This window comes from Pleurodeles waltl, chromosome 4_1 (genome assembly GCF_031143425.1).
Source record: "Pleurodeles waltl isolate 20211129_DDA chromosome 4_1, aPleWal1.hap1.20221129, whole genome shotgun sequence".
Taxonomy (NCBI): Eukaryota; Metazoa; Chordata; class Amphibia; order Caudata; family Salamandridae; genus Pleurodeles; species Pleurodeles waltl.
Window position 1 is genome coordinate 731755339 of NC_090442.1, and position 17584 is coordinate 731772922.

The 17584-nt window shown below is 44.3% G+C and overlaps 1 protein-coding gene across 1 annotated transcript in view; it reads left to right on the plus strand.

The window, feature by feature from the left end:
• The window catches only part of EXOC4 (exocyst complex component 4), a 1633445-nt gene that overhangs the window by 1498010 nt on the left and 117851 nt on the right, over positions 1–17584 (plus strand). Inside the window, exons 16-17 of the mRNA XM_069229316.1 lie at positions 2629–2807; positions 7937–8096. Of these exons, the coding sequence (XP_069085417.1) occupies positions 2629–2807; positions 7937–8096 (339 nt within the window). The remainder of the gene's footprint in view (positions 1–2628; positions 2808–7936; positions 8097–17584) is intronic.

Sequence of the window (17584 nt, forward strand, 5' to 3'; positions counted from 1 at the left end):
ATGCTTCAGTAGCTTCTATTATCAGAGTAACATCCCCGCCCTCATCTGTAAGGCCATGCGTTAATAAATGTTGCGTCAGTGCATGTCTAGCATTTTCAGGAATGTCTATGGCATCAGCCATATTTGTTTAGAGAAATGGAACACCAGAAATGGGAAGTATATTCCTTTTATGAGTTCGAGCTCGAACAACCTACAGCTTAATTAAGTGTTACCTTTTCAGCTGCGGAGGATTCTCCGAAAGACCACGGACGTCTCCGTATAATGGTACTTAGGGTACCTGTTGTCTGTGAGACAGTGATTGTCAGGGTATCCGTAAATTAGTGCCTAAACACCACTGTTGGTGGCGTCATGTCATAGTTTGGACTCTTGCTCTGAGCAAGACTGCTTGTTTAGGGATGACAGTACTTTTGTTTGTAGGCGACTACGTCTTCCCTACAACAAGTCGCAACTGTTGTCCCAACCTTACCGGCTCACTAGCAGCGCCTCACCAGAAACACAATAGTAAAAGGTGATTTATGGCAGCCGTTTACGCATGGACTCGCAAATAAGATATCTCAGGGAGTGTCGTGGTTAAATGGAGATTACCCTTTTCTCACAGATATATTATGTCTCATACAAACACAGGCAATGACACATATGCAGTAAATTTACAATAGTTTTTATTTAACATAACTGCAATTTGTGATAAGTTGCATGGGCTACAATGATTAAGAAAATGAATTAAGCAAGAAATAGTATTGTGAAGACTAGAGTCATTATTACCAAGATCCCCACCATCTTGCAATACATAAAAAAAAAATATATGAGATGTATTATGCCCTAATACCCTAATGTGAAAAGGCCTAACCTCCTACCTAAAGGAGAGCTGGGTTTGTTAAACCTAATCTGCCAATGCCATGTCCATGAGAGGAGCCCCCAACCCTTGTTATCTTGGAATGAGGTCTCTATCTCAGACTCCGCAAGGACACGCAGACTGGGTCAGCGTCAAGACGACTGCAGCATCGGTATCAGCCATGGTGGCGATGCCCTCTGGTCGGAATCCCTCTGATTATCTGTCTAAAGTGTGATGTATTTATACAGATCTACAAAGTCCCCTGACGTAGGTGTGTTCCTAAACAATAGATAACAGACATGCTTGGGACGGCAATTAATATCAACAATCCCTCGAAAGTATAGAGAGGGAAAATCCCTAAGTGTGAACACCTACTGTTTGTTTGTCTTTGGTGCTTGATCTTGACGCCTTGGTGCTGTGACACTGATAATCTTACCCATAACAAGTGGCCTAACTATAAACAAGGCAGCCATCTTAGAATCTTACCCATAACAAGTGGCCTAACTATAAACAAGGCAGCCATCTTAGAAGAAATAAATAATTAAATGGGCTAAGACAGAGCAAGCTAAGTAGGTTAAAAGTCACTAGGTGACGGGGGCGCAAGTCTACAAGCCGGAGGCTAAGCTAACTCCTGTTATCCCATTAAAACGAACTAGGATTCACTACAACTCCTGCATGCCCTTTGACCCCAAACCAGTTCCTACAGCTATTGCCTCAGCTTCAATATTTGTATTGTAAGCACACTTGACTCCCAGCATATTTCTGTTCGATCAAAACAATGTTTATCTGCATGTTAAGAATGCCTTATTCAACTACCAGGGACTGCTACTTGTGTTCTCTCCTTACAATGCAAAGACGTTTGAATGATATCGAATAATAATGCAGCTTGGCTCCCAGTTTCAAACCAACATGGTCTGATGCTTCAATCATGTATATTTTAATGTCATTCTTACTATGTGTTTTTTAATCAGATTATCCAGATAAATAATCTATGAACGTTGGTATCTATCAGTTGAAAAATGTACATTTTGTTATGAGTGGAAAGTAGTGATTGGCGTTGTATTTGACTATCCCAACCCTTTCAATAACTCTTTCCATTTTCCTTTACTATCTTAACTAACACAGTTTCCCTGACACTGTTACTTCTGTTTTTAAATTACCCTGTTGATTAGGACTTACATTTGATTGCCCTTGTCTCACCTGATAACCAGATTCCTACCTTCTGCCAAGCCATGGAATTAAGGGACCTTTCCATTGGAAGACATTGTATAGCTTCACCGACATTTCAGATGCAGATACATTAAATTTGTAGCAGAGCTAACCTGAAAGAGAGCTTTAAAGTATACAAAAATGTGACCATTATAATAACCCAGATCCTGGGGAAAGTAACTGAGCAGGACAGACAAATTCCATCTGTACCACACACAAAACTTGACTAGTCCATCAAGTACAGGCCTCAGATCTCTGGGATTAAATCTTACAGTCCCCTAGATCTAAAACTGTTAAGCTCCTGATCCCTTTCAAGAAAAGCTTCTCTACAGTAAAAGCAAAAGCCCATTGATACTTCTTGAGCCACAGGGGCTGCCTTAAATTTTAAATGGATTCTTGCAGTGATCGCATGATACTTACTGTTGTTGTTCTTCGAGAAAGTAAGTATCAGAATCCTCCATTGTGCACATCTCAACAAGGGTTAATCTGGAAAGTCAATGGAAGAAGTAAAATCTGCATTTTGTACTCTTAACATATCTTACATTTGAAGTTGTCTCAAGTTAACGTGTTTTTGTCTTGTCTCCTAGGGTTCACTGCTTCCATTATCTCATTCCTCTGGCGAAGCAGGGAAACTATGCCATTGTGGCAAACGTGGAAAGTATGGACTATGACTCCTTGGTGGTGCGGTTAAACAAAGACATCAGCGCTATTGAAGAGGCTATGGGAGCCAGTCTTCAGCAGCACAAATTCCAGTACATCTTTGAAGGTCAGTCTCTGCCCCCAGATCATTGAACAGTTTTACTTCTAAGAATAGGTACTTTGCAGGTGTGCAATTAACAGAAGCCTTTAGATGGTATCTAATATCCTTCGGCAAGATCTATTTGAGTTTCCCTGTGGAACCAGGCTAAGACCCCCACAGAGAGGTTCACTGATATATTAGACCATACTTAAGAGACAGAGGTGGTCATTACAACCGCAGCGGTCTTTTAAGAAGACCGCCGAGGGACCGCCGTGCGGAAGACTGCCAGTAGTGGCGGTTTGCCGCTCTGCGTATTATGACCGTTGGCTGCCCTCCCTCGTTTTTCCGACGGAGAGCCGCCAACAGCCATACTTGCGGGCGGTGGGGAAGTGGAGGTTGCTCCACCTCCACCGCCACGCCAACAGAATACCGCCAAGCTAATCACGTCCTGTGATTCTGCGTGGCGGTGTTCTGTTGGCGGTGTGGTGTTGGCGGAGCTGCCCCCATGGCTCCCGTCCCCTCCCGGAGGATCGACGGAAAAGATAGGTCGATCGTCCGTTAGGGGAGGGGGGTGGGGGGTTTGTGTGTTGTGTGGGTGCATGGGGGTGTGCGTCTGTGTATGTAGAGGGGGTGTGTGAGTGCGTGTATGCTTGCGGAGGTGTTGCATGTTTCGGAAATGTGTGCATGTCTGTATGTATGTCTGTATGGATGTGTGCGTGTATGTTTGAATGTGGGTGTGCGTGTCTGACTGTGTGTGTGGATGTTGGCATGTATGTCGGTGTGTGTGCGTGTATGTGAGTTGGTGGTGCCTGCGTGCGTGTCGGGTGTGGAAGTGTAAGGTAATGTCGGGGTCGGGGTGGGGAGGGGGGCCCTGCCACCTTTGGGGGGTGGCAGGGGTGGTGGGGGGGTAGGGGAGGGAGTTGGGGTGGGGGAGACCCCTATCAGTGCCAGGGAAGGAATTCCCTGGCACTGATAGTGCTTACCGTCATGGATTTCATGGCGGTTCCTACCGCTGGAAATCCACGGCGGTAAGCCGGGTCACAATACCGGCGGTGGTATTGTCACGGCCGCCGGGCTGGAGACCCAGGTCTCCAGCCCAGCGGTCGTCTCCGCCCTGGCGGGCGGAACGGGTAAGCGGCGGATGACCATGGCGGTAACCGCCATGGTCATAATACTAAAAAAAAGACCGCCAGCCTGTTGGCGGTCTTACCGCCGCTTTAACACCGTCCGCCAGGGTTGTAATCACCCCCAGAATGTTTTTCGTTTTGGCATGGGGGAAGTATTTGATTTAGTTATTCCGGAGTGTCCTTTGTGCATAAAGTTTTTCAAAGATTCACATTTTGTGCTTAAGTATAAATACCATTTTTATTACAGTACACTGTTGCTCCTTTCTACTGCCTCATGACTTCTTGGCCCTGCAAACTTTCAGGGCAAGTGCCTGTATTGTTTCACCAGGCTGTTACTGGTGAAATGTTCCCTGTGGTGTTCTGTCAGTTATACAGTGCAGTTTTTACTTTGCAATGTGAGTGATAGAGCATTTAGGTATTCTCTAAATTGAGGTTGACAAATCTTTTCACCCTAGGAGGGGGTAAAGATCAATTTTTTATGATATCAATCAACTTTAAATTTATAGTATGACCAATTTGGCCACACAATGAAAACCCAAATCAGAAATAAAGTTAAAGGGTTATATTATAGACGTATACTCAGATTAATGTATACAGTTCTCAAAACCAGGCTGTAGAGACACAGTATCACCATTGGGTGTCCAAAGCTTTGTAAAAACCTTAATCTAATCAACATTAAGCAAACCAAGCACTCAGTAACAGCTATGCAGAATAACAACAGCAATTCTTGGTACACAGAGAAGAAGAATTATCTAAATAGCTAGCTAAGGGAAAGAGAATCCTCCAGAGCCAACATGTCACCAATTGACATGAGCTGGGCTACAAAACTTGGAGACAAGACGTACAAGCATTTGTAATGCAATGGGTCTTGCTTTTTGCTTGAGTTATAGCTAATGGTGTTGTAAATTCCTGACTGGACTTTTCTTGTCACATAAATTGAAAATTAAAAGTAAAACAGTAGACATAAGCAAGCTGATTCAAAGCGCTATGCCTGTCATGAGCGCGGAGGAGAGACACAAAATGGAAAAGAATTTCGCTTGCATTCAGACATATTGGCAAATGTGCAATTATCCATGTAACACGGATGGTGGCTAATGCGGTAACAAAACAGCTTCAAGGACGGACAAATACACGCATTTAACAGTGATAACAAAGGATTTATGAAAGGCAAGCCCATGAACGAGTGATAGTGATGGGCGTGCGGTGGGCATGATTAAAAGTCCATAGATAGATTACAACAGGCCAGAGCGCTTGCGCATCCCAACCTCAAAAAGGGAAATAAAGATCAAAAAGAAGTTGTAAAAAGGACATCTGGGACAATATGAAGATAACCTAAAGTTGGCAAAAAGTATGTAAAAAGGGAAGGTGTCAGCATCTCAGAAGCTCGGTCAAGAGTCTTCTGATGGGTCAAAGGAGAATCTAAGTGCTCTCAGCAGGCATTGGAAAAGTGAAGGGCAAAGGCAAAGAGGTCTGTACCTCTAAAAATGGAAGGTAATCATCTCCTGCAACTAACTGAAATTGATTAATTAAAGACCTAAGTAAACAATGATTTGTCCTATGACAACGTCCATGGATCGGATGATTTCATTATCCAGTCCCCCTGCATCACACAACAGACATCTGCAACATGCTTGAGAGTTCCCAAAACCATCCTGGGAAGGTATCCGTCCTTGGTCCCCTGTGCAACTTTGCAACGATATGAAAAGGGCTAGTTTTCACATTCTCAGTCCCTCCGTGCAAGGCATCTGAAAAGAAAAGACACATTAGCAGAAAAGAAGACAGTCTTTCACATTTATGAGATCTTGGGCCTAGCAGGCATAGCATGGTTAAACTAAGGCAGGATTAGAATTGCACACTTTATTCAGCTTTATCAGAACATATAAACTTTTTAGTTATAAAATTGTCAGTGATAATTCTCATTTAAACTTCATGTTACAGTATACAAATGCAAAATGAAATAACGTGTTAATACATAAGAGTAAATATGATGGAGAACTACATTAGCTTAAACATTAGTACACCTATGTTATTAAAATCATTATTGTTTCAAAGGTAAACATTCTCTATTATTATCAGAATTATTGCAAAATTAATGTATAATCATAATCAATGGTTACATTTCGATTAATATAGTTACACACAAGTTTCTTTACTATCACTACAGTCAATGCACCTCAATGTGGACTTTAAGTTCACAACTTCACAATTAGTTCGTCATTAATATACACATTTGTCATTTCAACATGGTCAGGTATAGATCAACATTGTGACGTCAAAGGTAGCAGCATTTCACTGCTGCACCAGAGCATACCATTTAAACACCTAATGAAAAAATAGAATGGAAAAGTGGAAAATGATGGAAGCACCAATTCTGATGTTTGTAAATTAATGGAAATAAAAAGCTTTTATTTGTCATTATTGTGCATAATTATTCTTTCCAGGAAATGACCGACTACATTTGCTGATTATTCTACTTGAACATACAAAAGCAGACAAGCACATTGCATTTCTGAATAAAGAGGTAGAAAAACGTACACATTAAAGGAATGCAGCTTTTTCCGTCCCGGTTCTCCCTCAAGTTGCAGATTTCTGCAAAGAGGACTACAGGAGGTCATCTTCACTGCACGCCCCCCCCCCCCCTTTCATCCCAGTTTTGTTTTTCTTTCTCTCTCTCTCTCCCTCTCTCCCTCTCTCCCTCTCCCTCTCCCTCTCTCCTCTCTCTCTCTCTCTCTCTCTCTCTCTCTCTCTCCCTCTCCCTCTCTCCCTCTCTCCCTCTCTCCCTCTCCCTCTCTCCCTCTCTCCCTCTCCCTCTCCCTCTCCCTCTCCCTCTCCCTCTCCCTCTCCCTCTCTCTCTCTCCCTCTCTCTCCCTCTCTCTCTCTCTCTCTCTCTCTCTCTCTCTCTCTCTCTCTCTCTCTCCCTCTCCCTCTCCCTCTCCCTCTCCCTCCCTCCCTCTCCCTCCCTCCCTCTCCCTCCCTCCCTCTCACCCCTTCTCCCTATCTCTCTCCCCCCTCCCTCGTACAGAATGGACAAATGGATATGCCACACTGATTTTCATTACGAGGAGGGGCTCAGTATTCTAATTCTTCAACCTTCCATTCTAATCCCCTAGGTGTTTACTCTTGTACTTTCTCCACTGCCTGCATTCAGGACTTTGTGTTACATGAAGCCATGGTGGCCCTTGTGCATCCTTCTTGTAGCAGTGAAGTGGGAAAGGTTGAACTATTTGGAGTGCTTTTTGTTTCAGTAGGGATTTATCTTGCTTTTATCCTCTGTGTTTGGTGCTGCACCCAGTCTTTAAATGCAAGGATGCTTGTATTGATGAAATTCTTGCTCCATGTGTTAAGAGAGTGCCCACTGGTGCTAGTGTATCTATTTGTGTACTGCACAAGTTGTACCATTTCTGTGTACGAGTGACTTTTGCACCTAAGCTGACTCTAGGAAATATGTTATCTTTGTTAAGCTTCAGAAAGCCGTTCACCTGCTATTGGCTTTGTCAATGCTTATTTACTTTTTTTTGGTGTTCTGCCTATTGTCACCCATTCATTGCTTTCTTTCTATCTTGTTAGTTATTTGCAAGCCGTCGTAAAATAACGTGTTTATCATTTCCAGAAGACCTCAGGCAAAGTAATAAAAATGTAGTGTTACAAACATAATGCACAGCGTTTTGGTTATCTGGTCGTTATAGTAGATGAATCTAGTGCACAGTTCAGGTTTGTGGGTTCACCTCGCTCAAAATGGATTAGGGGCCAGCCAGTCCTAGCATCGGGCAACACCAGACCCCTACAGCCCAAACAGTCTCCCTGCCCCCTTGTGCCCCCAATCTGCCATCCCAGGAGGTGGGCAGAAAGCACATATACTTCCTTGCACAGCACTTTTTTTTTTACTATAGTAAAAAGGCTGGGTTTGGGGCGATGGGGCCTCACCACGTAAGAGATTATAGTTAATGCAAGCCATTGCCAATCCTATTAGGGTCCTCGGTTAGGTGTCCTTTGTTTACCAAGCTGAATTCTATTCTCTTCTGCTGTCAGGTCTTGGACACTTGATTTCCTGTATCCTCATCAATGGTGCCCAGTACTTCAAACGCATCAGTGATTCTGGCATCAAGAAAATGTGCCGAAACATCTTTGTGCTGCAGCAGAACCTCACCAACATCACCATGTCCCGGGAAGCGGATCTGGACTTTGCAAGGTAGCGATGAACATGATGACTTCAATACTAGACAACTTGTTTCTTTAACGCTTTAACTATGATTAATTAGTATAAATTAGTATAAACCCTGGGCTTTATAGTATATGGTGGGTAAAATGCAGCATTTTTTAAAGAATCTATCGTAAATATGGATAACTTATTGAAGCTGAAATGGCACTTCTAAGTCAGGAGGAAAGGTGAGCCTGTGTCATGGCTGATAAAACACAATTTTGCACAGTGACAATAATGAAATGCTGCGACAGAAAATGCACATAACGTCTCTAAAAAACAAAAACTGTCAGAATTCTTGATATTTTTGAAAAGGTGTACACATTTTTTGTGTGCGTACAAAGAAGGACGTAATGTATGCAAGGGATGGTAAACTTAAAGCGCCTTCGTGGTCGAACCCTGGAAGCTGCGAGGTGGATACATGAGTAATATGTGCAAGAGAGAAAATCTCAAAAAGGGGGCTTTGGTGTAAGTTCCTCTCATTGTTTGGTCCCAACAGCTCCTAACAGCCTCCATCAGCCTGTGAAGTGTGGCTTTAGGGCCACAGTGTTACATTGTGTTTAGTCAAACGTGTCCCAGCTAGTACCATTACCAAAAAACGGTCATCCGCTAACCATTGAGCCACTGTTACATTCATTGCTGCCAGATTGTAGAAGTCTGGAACACCTAAAGGTCCCTATTCAGTCCATAATTGCAATTTCTTAAGTTGTTTTCTGTGTCTTCCCCCTTACATTTAATTTCTTGGACAAGCATTAGCAAAGCCAATATGTCTAGCTTTAAAGGAAAGATGTATGAGAATATAAAGCATTACCACTAAGCAGCATGGAAAAGGTTATATATTTGTGTGGAAGCAAAGAACTATAGGATAATATTGGAGAAAGTTAAAAGGTCAGGTGACAGTTGCATTGTCAAACCAGTCCTAAACCTTCATGGGCCAGATGTAGCAAAAATAAAAATTGCGACTCGCATTTTGCGAGTTGATGCGACTCGCAAAATGCGAGTCGCAAATTGGAATGCCAGAAAAAAAAGCGATCCGATTTTGCGACTCGCAGCCGGACTCGCAACGCTGTGTGCGAGTCCGCAGTTTGCGAGGCCGCTGTTTGCGAGTGTGCAAAAAACGAACTCGCAATTAGCGAGTGGGTGTCGCAAATTGCGAATACCTTCAAAATTGCTTGCAGATTCAGCAGAACACTCCAGAAAGCATACCAGAACACTCTGGAAACACTTCCTGGCACATGATGATGACATCACAGCCAGGAAGTTAACAAATACACCTGGGAGGAGGGCTCAACAGTGAGCAGTGTCTCTGCCACTCACAGTAGGGTGCTGAGGAGTGGTTGGCAGAGCACCATGGACGCAGCAGGGACCAGCCAGGCTGGCAGGAGGGGCAGGAGATCATAGATAACAGCCAGGACAGATTAATGTGGCACATGGCGTTAATGTGCCACATGACTGGTTGGCATTTTCCTGCCCATGGACAATTTCAACTTGTATATAGTTTCTTCATGACATTAATAAAACAGTTATTTTTGTTCCACTTAACAAATGGTTAATAGGTGAGTATGGTGGGAGTTGACACGTACCGTCCAAAATATTGCGTTGCAATGTGGTCCCGTCTCAGTCTGCCTTGATTAGCTAGACTCCTATCCCCATGATGGCGATGTGGTTGTTCTTGCTCTTCATCATCAGGATCTGGGTCTGCAGGGGTGAGAGGTAGCCCACGTCGGGTGGCTATGTTGTGGAGGATGGCGCATGCGCCCACAATTTTGAAAGCGGTAATGGGGGTGTATTGGAGGGCGCCTCCACTGCGGTGGAGGCATCTGAATCTTGCCTTCAGCAGTCCGAAGGTGCGCTCGATCAGGTTCCTGGTCCTCTTATGCGCACTGTTGTATTGCCTCTCTGATTCAGTTCTGGGTGTTAAAAACGGAGTCATGATCCAAGGCCTGAGAGCATATGCACTGTCACCTGTTGGGCACAAAAGTACACGGTTAGGAAGTCCAGATTGTCGTGCACAGTGACCTGTGTGTATGTCTGCAAGTGTCTGTGGCTCTACCTAGGAGGTAACCGTCAACAAATTCCCCACGTTCCAGGCGTTGATGTATCCCACTATGCCTAAAAATGTATGAGTCATGGGTACTGCCAGGAAACTTAGCTACGATGTCCGTGATGACATAATGGGCATCACAAACAACCTGTATGTTGAGTGAGTGGGTACACTTCCTGTTGCGGAAAATGTGTTCCAGATTAGCAGGGGGGCATATTTGAATGTGTGTCCCTACACACCCTATGACATGAGGAAAGTGGGCAATGTGGTAAAAGTCCAGCTTGGTGCTGTTAATTTCTGCCTCATTCCTTGGTAAGTATATGAAGTGAGACATGGGCGTGACTAAGGCATCTAGGAATGCCCTGAGGAACCTTGACACTGCACTTTGGGATACCCCACCTGCCACGGCAATGACCCCCTGATAGCTCCCTGAGGCCAAGAGGTGCAGTGCGCATAGTACTTGCACATGCGTAGGGATGGCGCAGCCACGCAGAGTCTTGTGTTCTAGCTGTGGTTTCAGTAAATCTATTAATTCTAGAATGGCTGCGCTGCTAAGGCGGTATTTGTCATAGATCTCCTCTTCAGTTTGCTGAAAAAGAGTCTGCCTGGTTCTATATATCTTCTCCTGTCTGTGGCCCCTCCTCCTCCTCTGCTGGGCTGCGTAGACTCTCCTCCTCACTGCTATCAGGTATATCTCCGCCATCTTGAGTAACCCAGATGGCTTCTGGGTCCCCTTTTATACTTTGGTAATGGTTACCACCTGCTCTGAGTTAGTGGTAAATGGGACATGCAAACTGGGCTTTTTGCGACTAGTTGCAATTTGCGAGTTGCAATTGCATAAGGTTTGCGACTCGCAAATTGCGACTTGCAATTTGCGGGTCGCAAAATGGGGTCGCACCGGATGCGACTCGCAAACAGGTCCCATCGCTTTTTGCGAGTCGGAAATGGGCTTTTTGCATCCCATTTCCGATTTTGCACTGTCGCAAATTGCGAATCGGCCCGTTTGCGAGTCGCAATCGTTTGCTACATCTGGCCCCATGTTCGTTAATGACTGCAATCCTCCCATCTTGCTGATGACAGAGAAAAACACCCTAAAGTATCTTATCTAAGACGGTTTAATAGCATTGCAGGTCAATGTGTGTGCCCTTGAAGGTTTAAGCTCAGGCGACTGGATAAATAAACAAAGTGATCACAGCTGTGTGTAGGGCAAGCACTTTTATATGGAAGCACACAATGTCAGCCTAATCAAAACTTGTCATCCTGGCTCCCAACATGTGGGCAGAGCAAAACTCCTCTCCTGGGGGTTCTCACATAATTGTCTGGTGACAGCCGTGCTGTCAAGCCAGACCATAAAAAAGAACACTTCGCAATGACCAGTAGTCTTCTGGTATAGTGGTAAACAATGGGGGGGAAATGCACCATCAGAGTGAAAGCTATGTTAAGCATTCCTGAGCATGGGAGTCTGTGTAAGAAGCTACCCTCCCTCTTTCACTTAGGCTATCCTTAATGAGACAGTTTTTGTGTTGGTAAACCTTAATTCCCAGATACCAAAAGGTTTTTTGGAGACCATGTTAAAGAAGGAACAGCTCTCTCGCTGCCCATAGTCAGTCTCAGTGAGAATAAGCATGATTTGTTCTACTTTGCTCAGATCTCATATATCTTCCAAGTCTAGCAACCTCCTTAAAGTCACCATGTGTTTCTGTGACAAACTCTTTTATTTTAAGTAATACGTCGTCCACATTTAGATAGATTGGGTTCTCTTTGCCTTCCAATAGCATATCTTGTCCTCTTTATGAGTCCTAATACTGCAAGCCAAAAAACAAGGCCTGGTGATATTGGTCATTCTTGCACAGCAATCCTCGCATCAGACATCAGTGAGAGATGGCACTGCTGTTCTTAAATTCACCAATGGTTCCTTATATAACATATTATAGCAGGGGGTATATATGGGACTATGCATTGATATGCCCCCTTTAGATATAGGAGAGAGCCATTCACACAGTGAATACACGTGTTTCAACACCCACTGGGCTTTCCTCAGCCAACATCTGTCCAACCAGCCAGCGACCCCTCCACCCCCACTCCCCATCCCCCAATGAAGCAATTCATAACACGTGTTCCACTTGTTTTTTTTTTATTCAGGTTTGTGCCAGAGTGAAAAACGGTTGTTTAATCTGAGTCTCTCATGAAGAACATGAGCTATATCGACCCATCAAATGAATCACACGGAACAGCTCTGTTCCAAGATGAAGCAGCAATAGCTCTGCTCTGCAACTTTATATATTTGAATAGTGGGTTTTAGTCCAATTATTAGGGAACCAGCATGCAATTAGTTAATGTGATTTAAAAAGCGTCACACCCTGTGCTTAATGGAGAGTGAGCGAGGCACGATTAAAATGAATGTCGCTTTACAGTTGACAACTTAAACACTAGAGTACATCTCCTTTCTAGGTTGGTAGTCAATAGTGCTCATCACAAAGATAAAGTATGTGCCACCTAAGAGTTAAAGAAGCATTGGCAAAACCAATAGGTCTTGCCTATGAGATGGGGGGCTTTGCCATTGATTAACCATGTTGTACAGCAACGTGGCTGCTGTGGAGCATGGCTTAAAAAAAGCATTGGCAAGGCCAAAATGTCGGATCTACAAGAGCTATTGGCTTTGTCAATGCTTTTTTCCATCTAGTACAGCAGCACAGCTGCTGTGCGAAATTGCTGAAGGTAACACAATTTCTATGATGCAGCCAATGCTTTTTTTTGTATTTAATTGGGGGGGGGCTACATGAAGGGGGAACTGGGACAGGGGGTGTGTAGGGAAAAAAGTGCCATGAAGCATCCATCACTGTCTGTGCCATAACGCTTTTTGTTTGTTTATTATAGGGTGGGAGGCAACATGGAGGCAAGGGACAGCAACAACACAGGTAGTGGGTGGGGCAAGTAACACAGCAGACAGCAGCAGAGGGCAAGCAACAACACAGACAGTGGGTGCGGGCAAGGAACAACATGGATAGCGGGTGGGGACAAGCAACAACATGGCTAGAGGAAGGGGGAAGCAACAACAAAGACAGCGGGGGGAAGGGGCAAGTAACACAAAAGGTGAAGCAATATTGAGGATAGGGTAGGGGGCCGAAGCAACACCAGAGGACGAGTACACAAGTGAGACTGTTGGAAGAGACAAGCACTCTAGTCGAGTTTGTAGACAAAAAGTAAAAAGTAACACCCGATTAAATGAACTGTGGAAGGACACAAGGAGTTGGGCCTTGCTCCAGGAGAAGGGCAACGACAACCATGCAGATGTGAATGCTGCGCCTACCAATTCATAAAAAGCAAGCAAATTAGAGTGACAATGAAACCAACCATTGGTAAGCAAAGAATGGTCTTTAAGCCACCTGTAAGCAAACAAAATGTCTCTTGAGCAACAGTGCATGCACTGTCTCAGATGAAATATGAAAAAGAACTCTGATGAAGCCACGTAAAAAGTGAATGCAAAAAAGCATGCACAGATTACTCATCGTTGATGAGGGGACACATAGTGACGTGCAGGTCCATTCACAATAGAAGTGACATATTTATGTATTAGCTTAACGTTTTATTATGGACTAGCTGTACTCAGGATAGGTGTGATTTACTTGATAGCGACTTTAGAGAATAATTCTTGTATACAAAAATTTAGAAACAACAGTTATAGCAAAAAATAGGATTCTCCTCCTTTACTTAAAATGAAAGGGGATAGCAACCCCACCTTGTTAATTGAAGGGTGATGAGTTTGCTTGCAACCTTCTCTCCATTAGTGTCCTGAACGAGATTTATTCTGAGGAAATTGTGTACCTTCTGCAGACGAAAGGAAGACCTAGGACCAGGCGAACTACCACACTTTGGTCAGCAAGGCCTTCTCTTAATGGACATCAGGCCAGGGCATGTATCCTTCCCCGAATGTTACATGCATTGGAGTGTCTCTCAATGGCCAGTACACCTCGAAGCCTCCCTGAAATGAGATCACTTCTTTCTGACTGCAGCTTTTCCCTCCCTCTTCATCTTAAGCGTGACTAGCACTTTTGAGATAAAAGGTGGACTGCAAAGGAGTAAGTTGATTATTACTGCTTCCTGTGCAGTCCGCAAACTTGTGCATAATGAAATCTTATAGACACAGTTGTGCTCGGAGAGGAATAAGCCTTGATATTACTAAGGTCAAACAATAATAAGTAATTAATGTCTTGCACAGCATTAATACTCAAGAAGGCCCCCGAAGACTACCACCAGTCTGAGAATGCAGTAATGAAAGAATGTTGAACCTAGTGTGTTGTACTAGAGTTTTCATGATTAATGACTTGTGTGAAACAGATAGCCTTCTTAAGGCTGAAACTGTAGAGTTTTGTTAGCTCCCTGGGGCAGAGGAAGAGCTGTGGGTGCTCAGCCAGGGTGGCTGACCAGAGGGTTTTGATGCCACAGAGTGCTTTATTTTATAGAAGATAAGTAAACCTACATACATGCTTTTGCCTGGAAATGTTTATCTCAGATAATGTAGGAGAATGAACCTTCATGCGAGGTTGTAATGGTCCTCCTCTTTGAATGCAATCCTGATTCATAAATCTGGTTTGAGCTATAGAAATATATTTACATATGTACATTTTAGGAGCCCAAGTTCTTTCTGTGATTAACCGATACTCATTAGTAATGTACCCAGTGGCGTCTCACCGCTATGGCGGAGGAGCGTTGCCCCCCCAGCCAGCAGCAGTAGCCACAACACTTTTATACTATAACCATAATAAACTGTGTTTATTACACAGGGGCGATGACAGGGACAGAGGGGGGGTGCACAGTGCGCATGTATGTTTGTCGAGCCATCTCGGAAAACCACACATGCTCACTGAGCTGCCTCCAACCCGGCACTGTGTTGCTGGGTTGGAGAGAGCAGGCAGAGGCTCCCACTCTGCCTCGGAGCGCCAAGCCAGGGCACTCTGTCCAATCCTAATGCTGTTTCATGATGACAACAGCATGAAAGCAGTGTTAGGATTGGCTGCAGGGCAGGTTGGGAGCCTGTGCCTGCAGTGAGGACAGCAGAGCGGCGAGGAAGATACTTAACAAAAAGATTTTGTTCGCTGTTTCCCCATTCCCCGCCCTGCCACTTTTCCCCACTACCTGCCCAGGCCCGCCACTTTTCCCCAGTCCCTGCCCAGGCCCGCCACTTTTCCTGGCGCGAGCCGCAACTGAATGTACCTTTCTAATCAGATGGCGGTGATGAGAGCTCTCCTGTGTGAAAGAGCAAGAACACATTGGATAACACCGAATGGACATCTCTGTCCTGCTCCCATGGATCATTCTCACAGTGGAGTGCTGGCCTCATGACACGTGTTTTCAAGACTGTATCCATCATTCCTGTACCAGTGGCTACTACACGTCGAACCAGCTCCTTTTAAGCACATTTAAGCCTTGCGAGGGTAGGCTTGGCAGGGGCGCCTCCCATTTCACATATGGCGAGGAGCCCTTTTGTGGTGTGCTGTGTTCCATTTCTTTGAACACGGGCAGTGTTAACCAAATCAGGTACCTTTACAATTTGTTACCGTTTGGGACATCCCCTATACACATTGTGATGATGAAGGCATGTGAGTGTGCAGTGTAGGCCACATTTCTTCGAGCATTTTCCTGCATTAAAATTCTGTTAGGGTTCCACTGTGTGGCATTAGAAACTGAGGCAGCAGACTCTTACTTACTGTACTTGTTCTCTTGTTAGCCCTGCTCTCTCGTTAGAGGGAATTATTTCAGCAACCTTTGGCCGCCTTCTTTTTACCTGACTGTCCATGACTCTTGTTTGCCCACCACTCCTAGTATTAGTGTGCTCAGTGATTCGTAAACCTTTTTGGTATGTATTGTAGAGGTTTGCATCTTTTTATCACAGTAGGTCTTAGAATGTGTTTTATGCCGAGGCCTCCAGATCACTCTTTATGGATTTTATCGGTTTAACGAAGTTTTCACCGTGTCGCTCTGCCCTTTCAGTGTGTATGTGCCATCCCTACACACATCTTCCTGAGGAATCACAATATGGGTTTCACATCTGTTCTAATGATACCCAGTTGTACTTTCATTGGCTAGTGATTATGTGGATGATCCTGAAACTCTTAGTTGCCTTTAGTCGGTCCATGCCAAGATGGACTTCAGCTGTCTGGCCCTGAGTCGCAGTAGAAGCAAAAAGATGATTCGTAATCCAAATACCTGCTCAAAGAACTGGGTATTGGAATATAAGTCTTTGAAGTTCGTCAGATCCTCACGGCCCAAAAATGTCAAACTTTAGGTAGCACTCTAAATCGTGTCCTCACATTGGGGCACCACATATTTACTATTTCAAAGAGTTGTAGCTATAATTTAATGTTACATCAAGCACTTTACCCACCAATTGGTGAGTCTGGCAGAGCTATTATAGAGCGAACTATTGCTGGAGTGAGACTTCACTACTGCAGGACTTTGTGGCTCGCCTTGGAAAGTGATTCGGACTCAAAATGCTTTTAAGTTTCACCCCTGAAACAATTGTAATGAGTATGAATCAATGTTTCACGTCTCTCACCAACTGGTAGTTTAACTGGAAACTATGTTTAAAGGTGTGGTGTCGTTACAAAGGGTTTGTACATTATACACCAAAGAATAAATAAAGGTCTGCCACAAAAAGATTTTTGTTGAACATTAGGAGTTTGTCAGGGATTGGAGGTTGGATGGAGCTGTGGCGCTGTAATTTTTTCAGAAGTTGAGAGCGATCTCCCATTGCATCTGAAAACATTGGGCCTAATTCACAAAGAGGCTCCGCAGCCCTGGCAGAGGCTTCAAGTCATGGCTGAGTCTCTGCACTCATGGTTGGATCTCCACGGTGAGAATTCTCATCGCAGTGATTACGTCACTTGATTTATTTGGTCAAATACTTGAATACCAGGTTCTGATTTTAGCATTCCAGAAAATAATTTAACATTCTTTAAAAGTCAGAAGTGACTGGGCTGCAGTCATAGCAAAGTACCAAACATTCCGAGTAACTGTATTCCCTTTTTCCAAATACCACAGTTTGATGGCTGTGGGTTCCGAAAGCTGTCTTCGTGGCTTTGGGTAGTGTGCTTCCCTGCTCTGTCGATCGATTCTATGTTTTCAGATTTTTACCACAGTGAACATGATACTCATGCCCACTGAGGGCTGAAATGGCTTCTGACCCAGAGCGTGGCTCTGAGATCACAAGAGCTTTTATACTGTTCCCCTCCCATACAGTCACAGGTTGATGGAGACTGAAAGTGGAGGAAACATTACTCTATAGTCAGGGGGAGCGTTTTCACCAGTACCACGTGGGAGGGGGTTTCCTATGTGCTCACTTCTGGTGAGGTCTGTGCAGTTTCCTATACCTGGGAGTCTTTTAGCCTTTGCAGTGTCTGGGACATGCATGGAGGCTCCTAGAGCTATGAGTTTA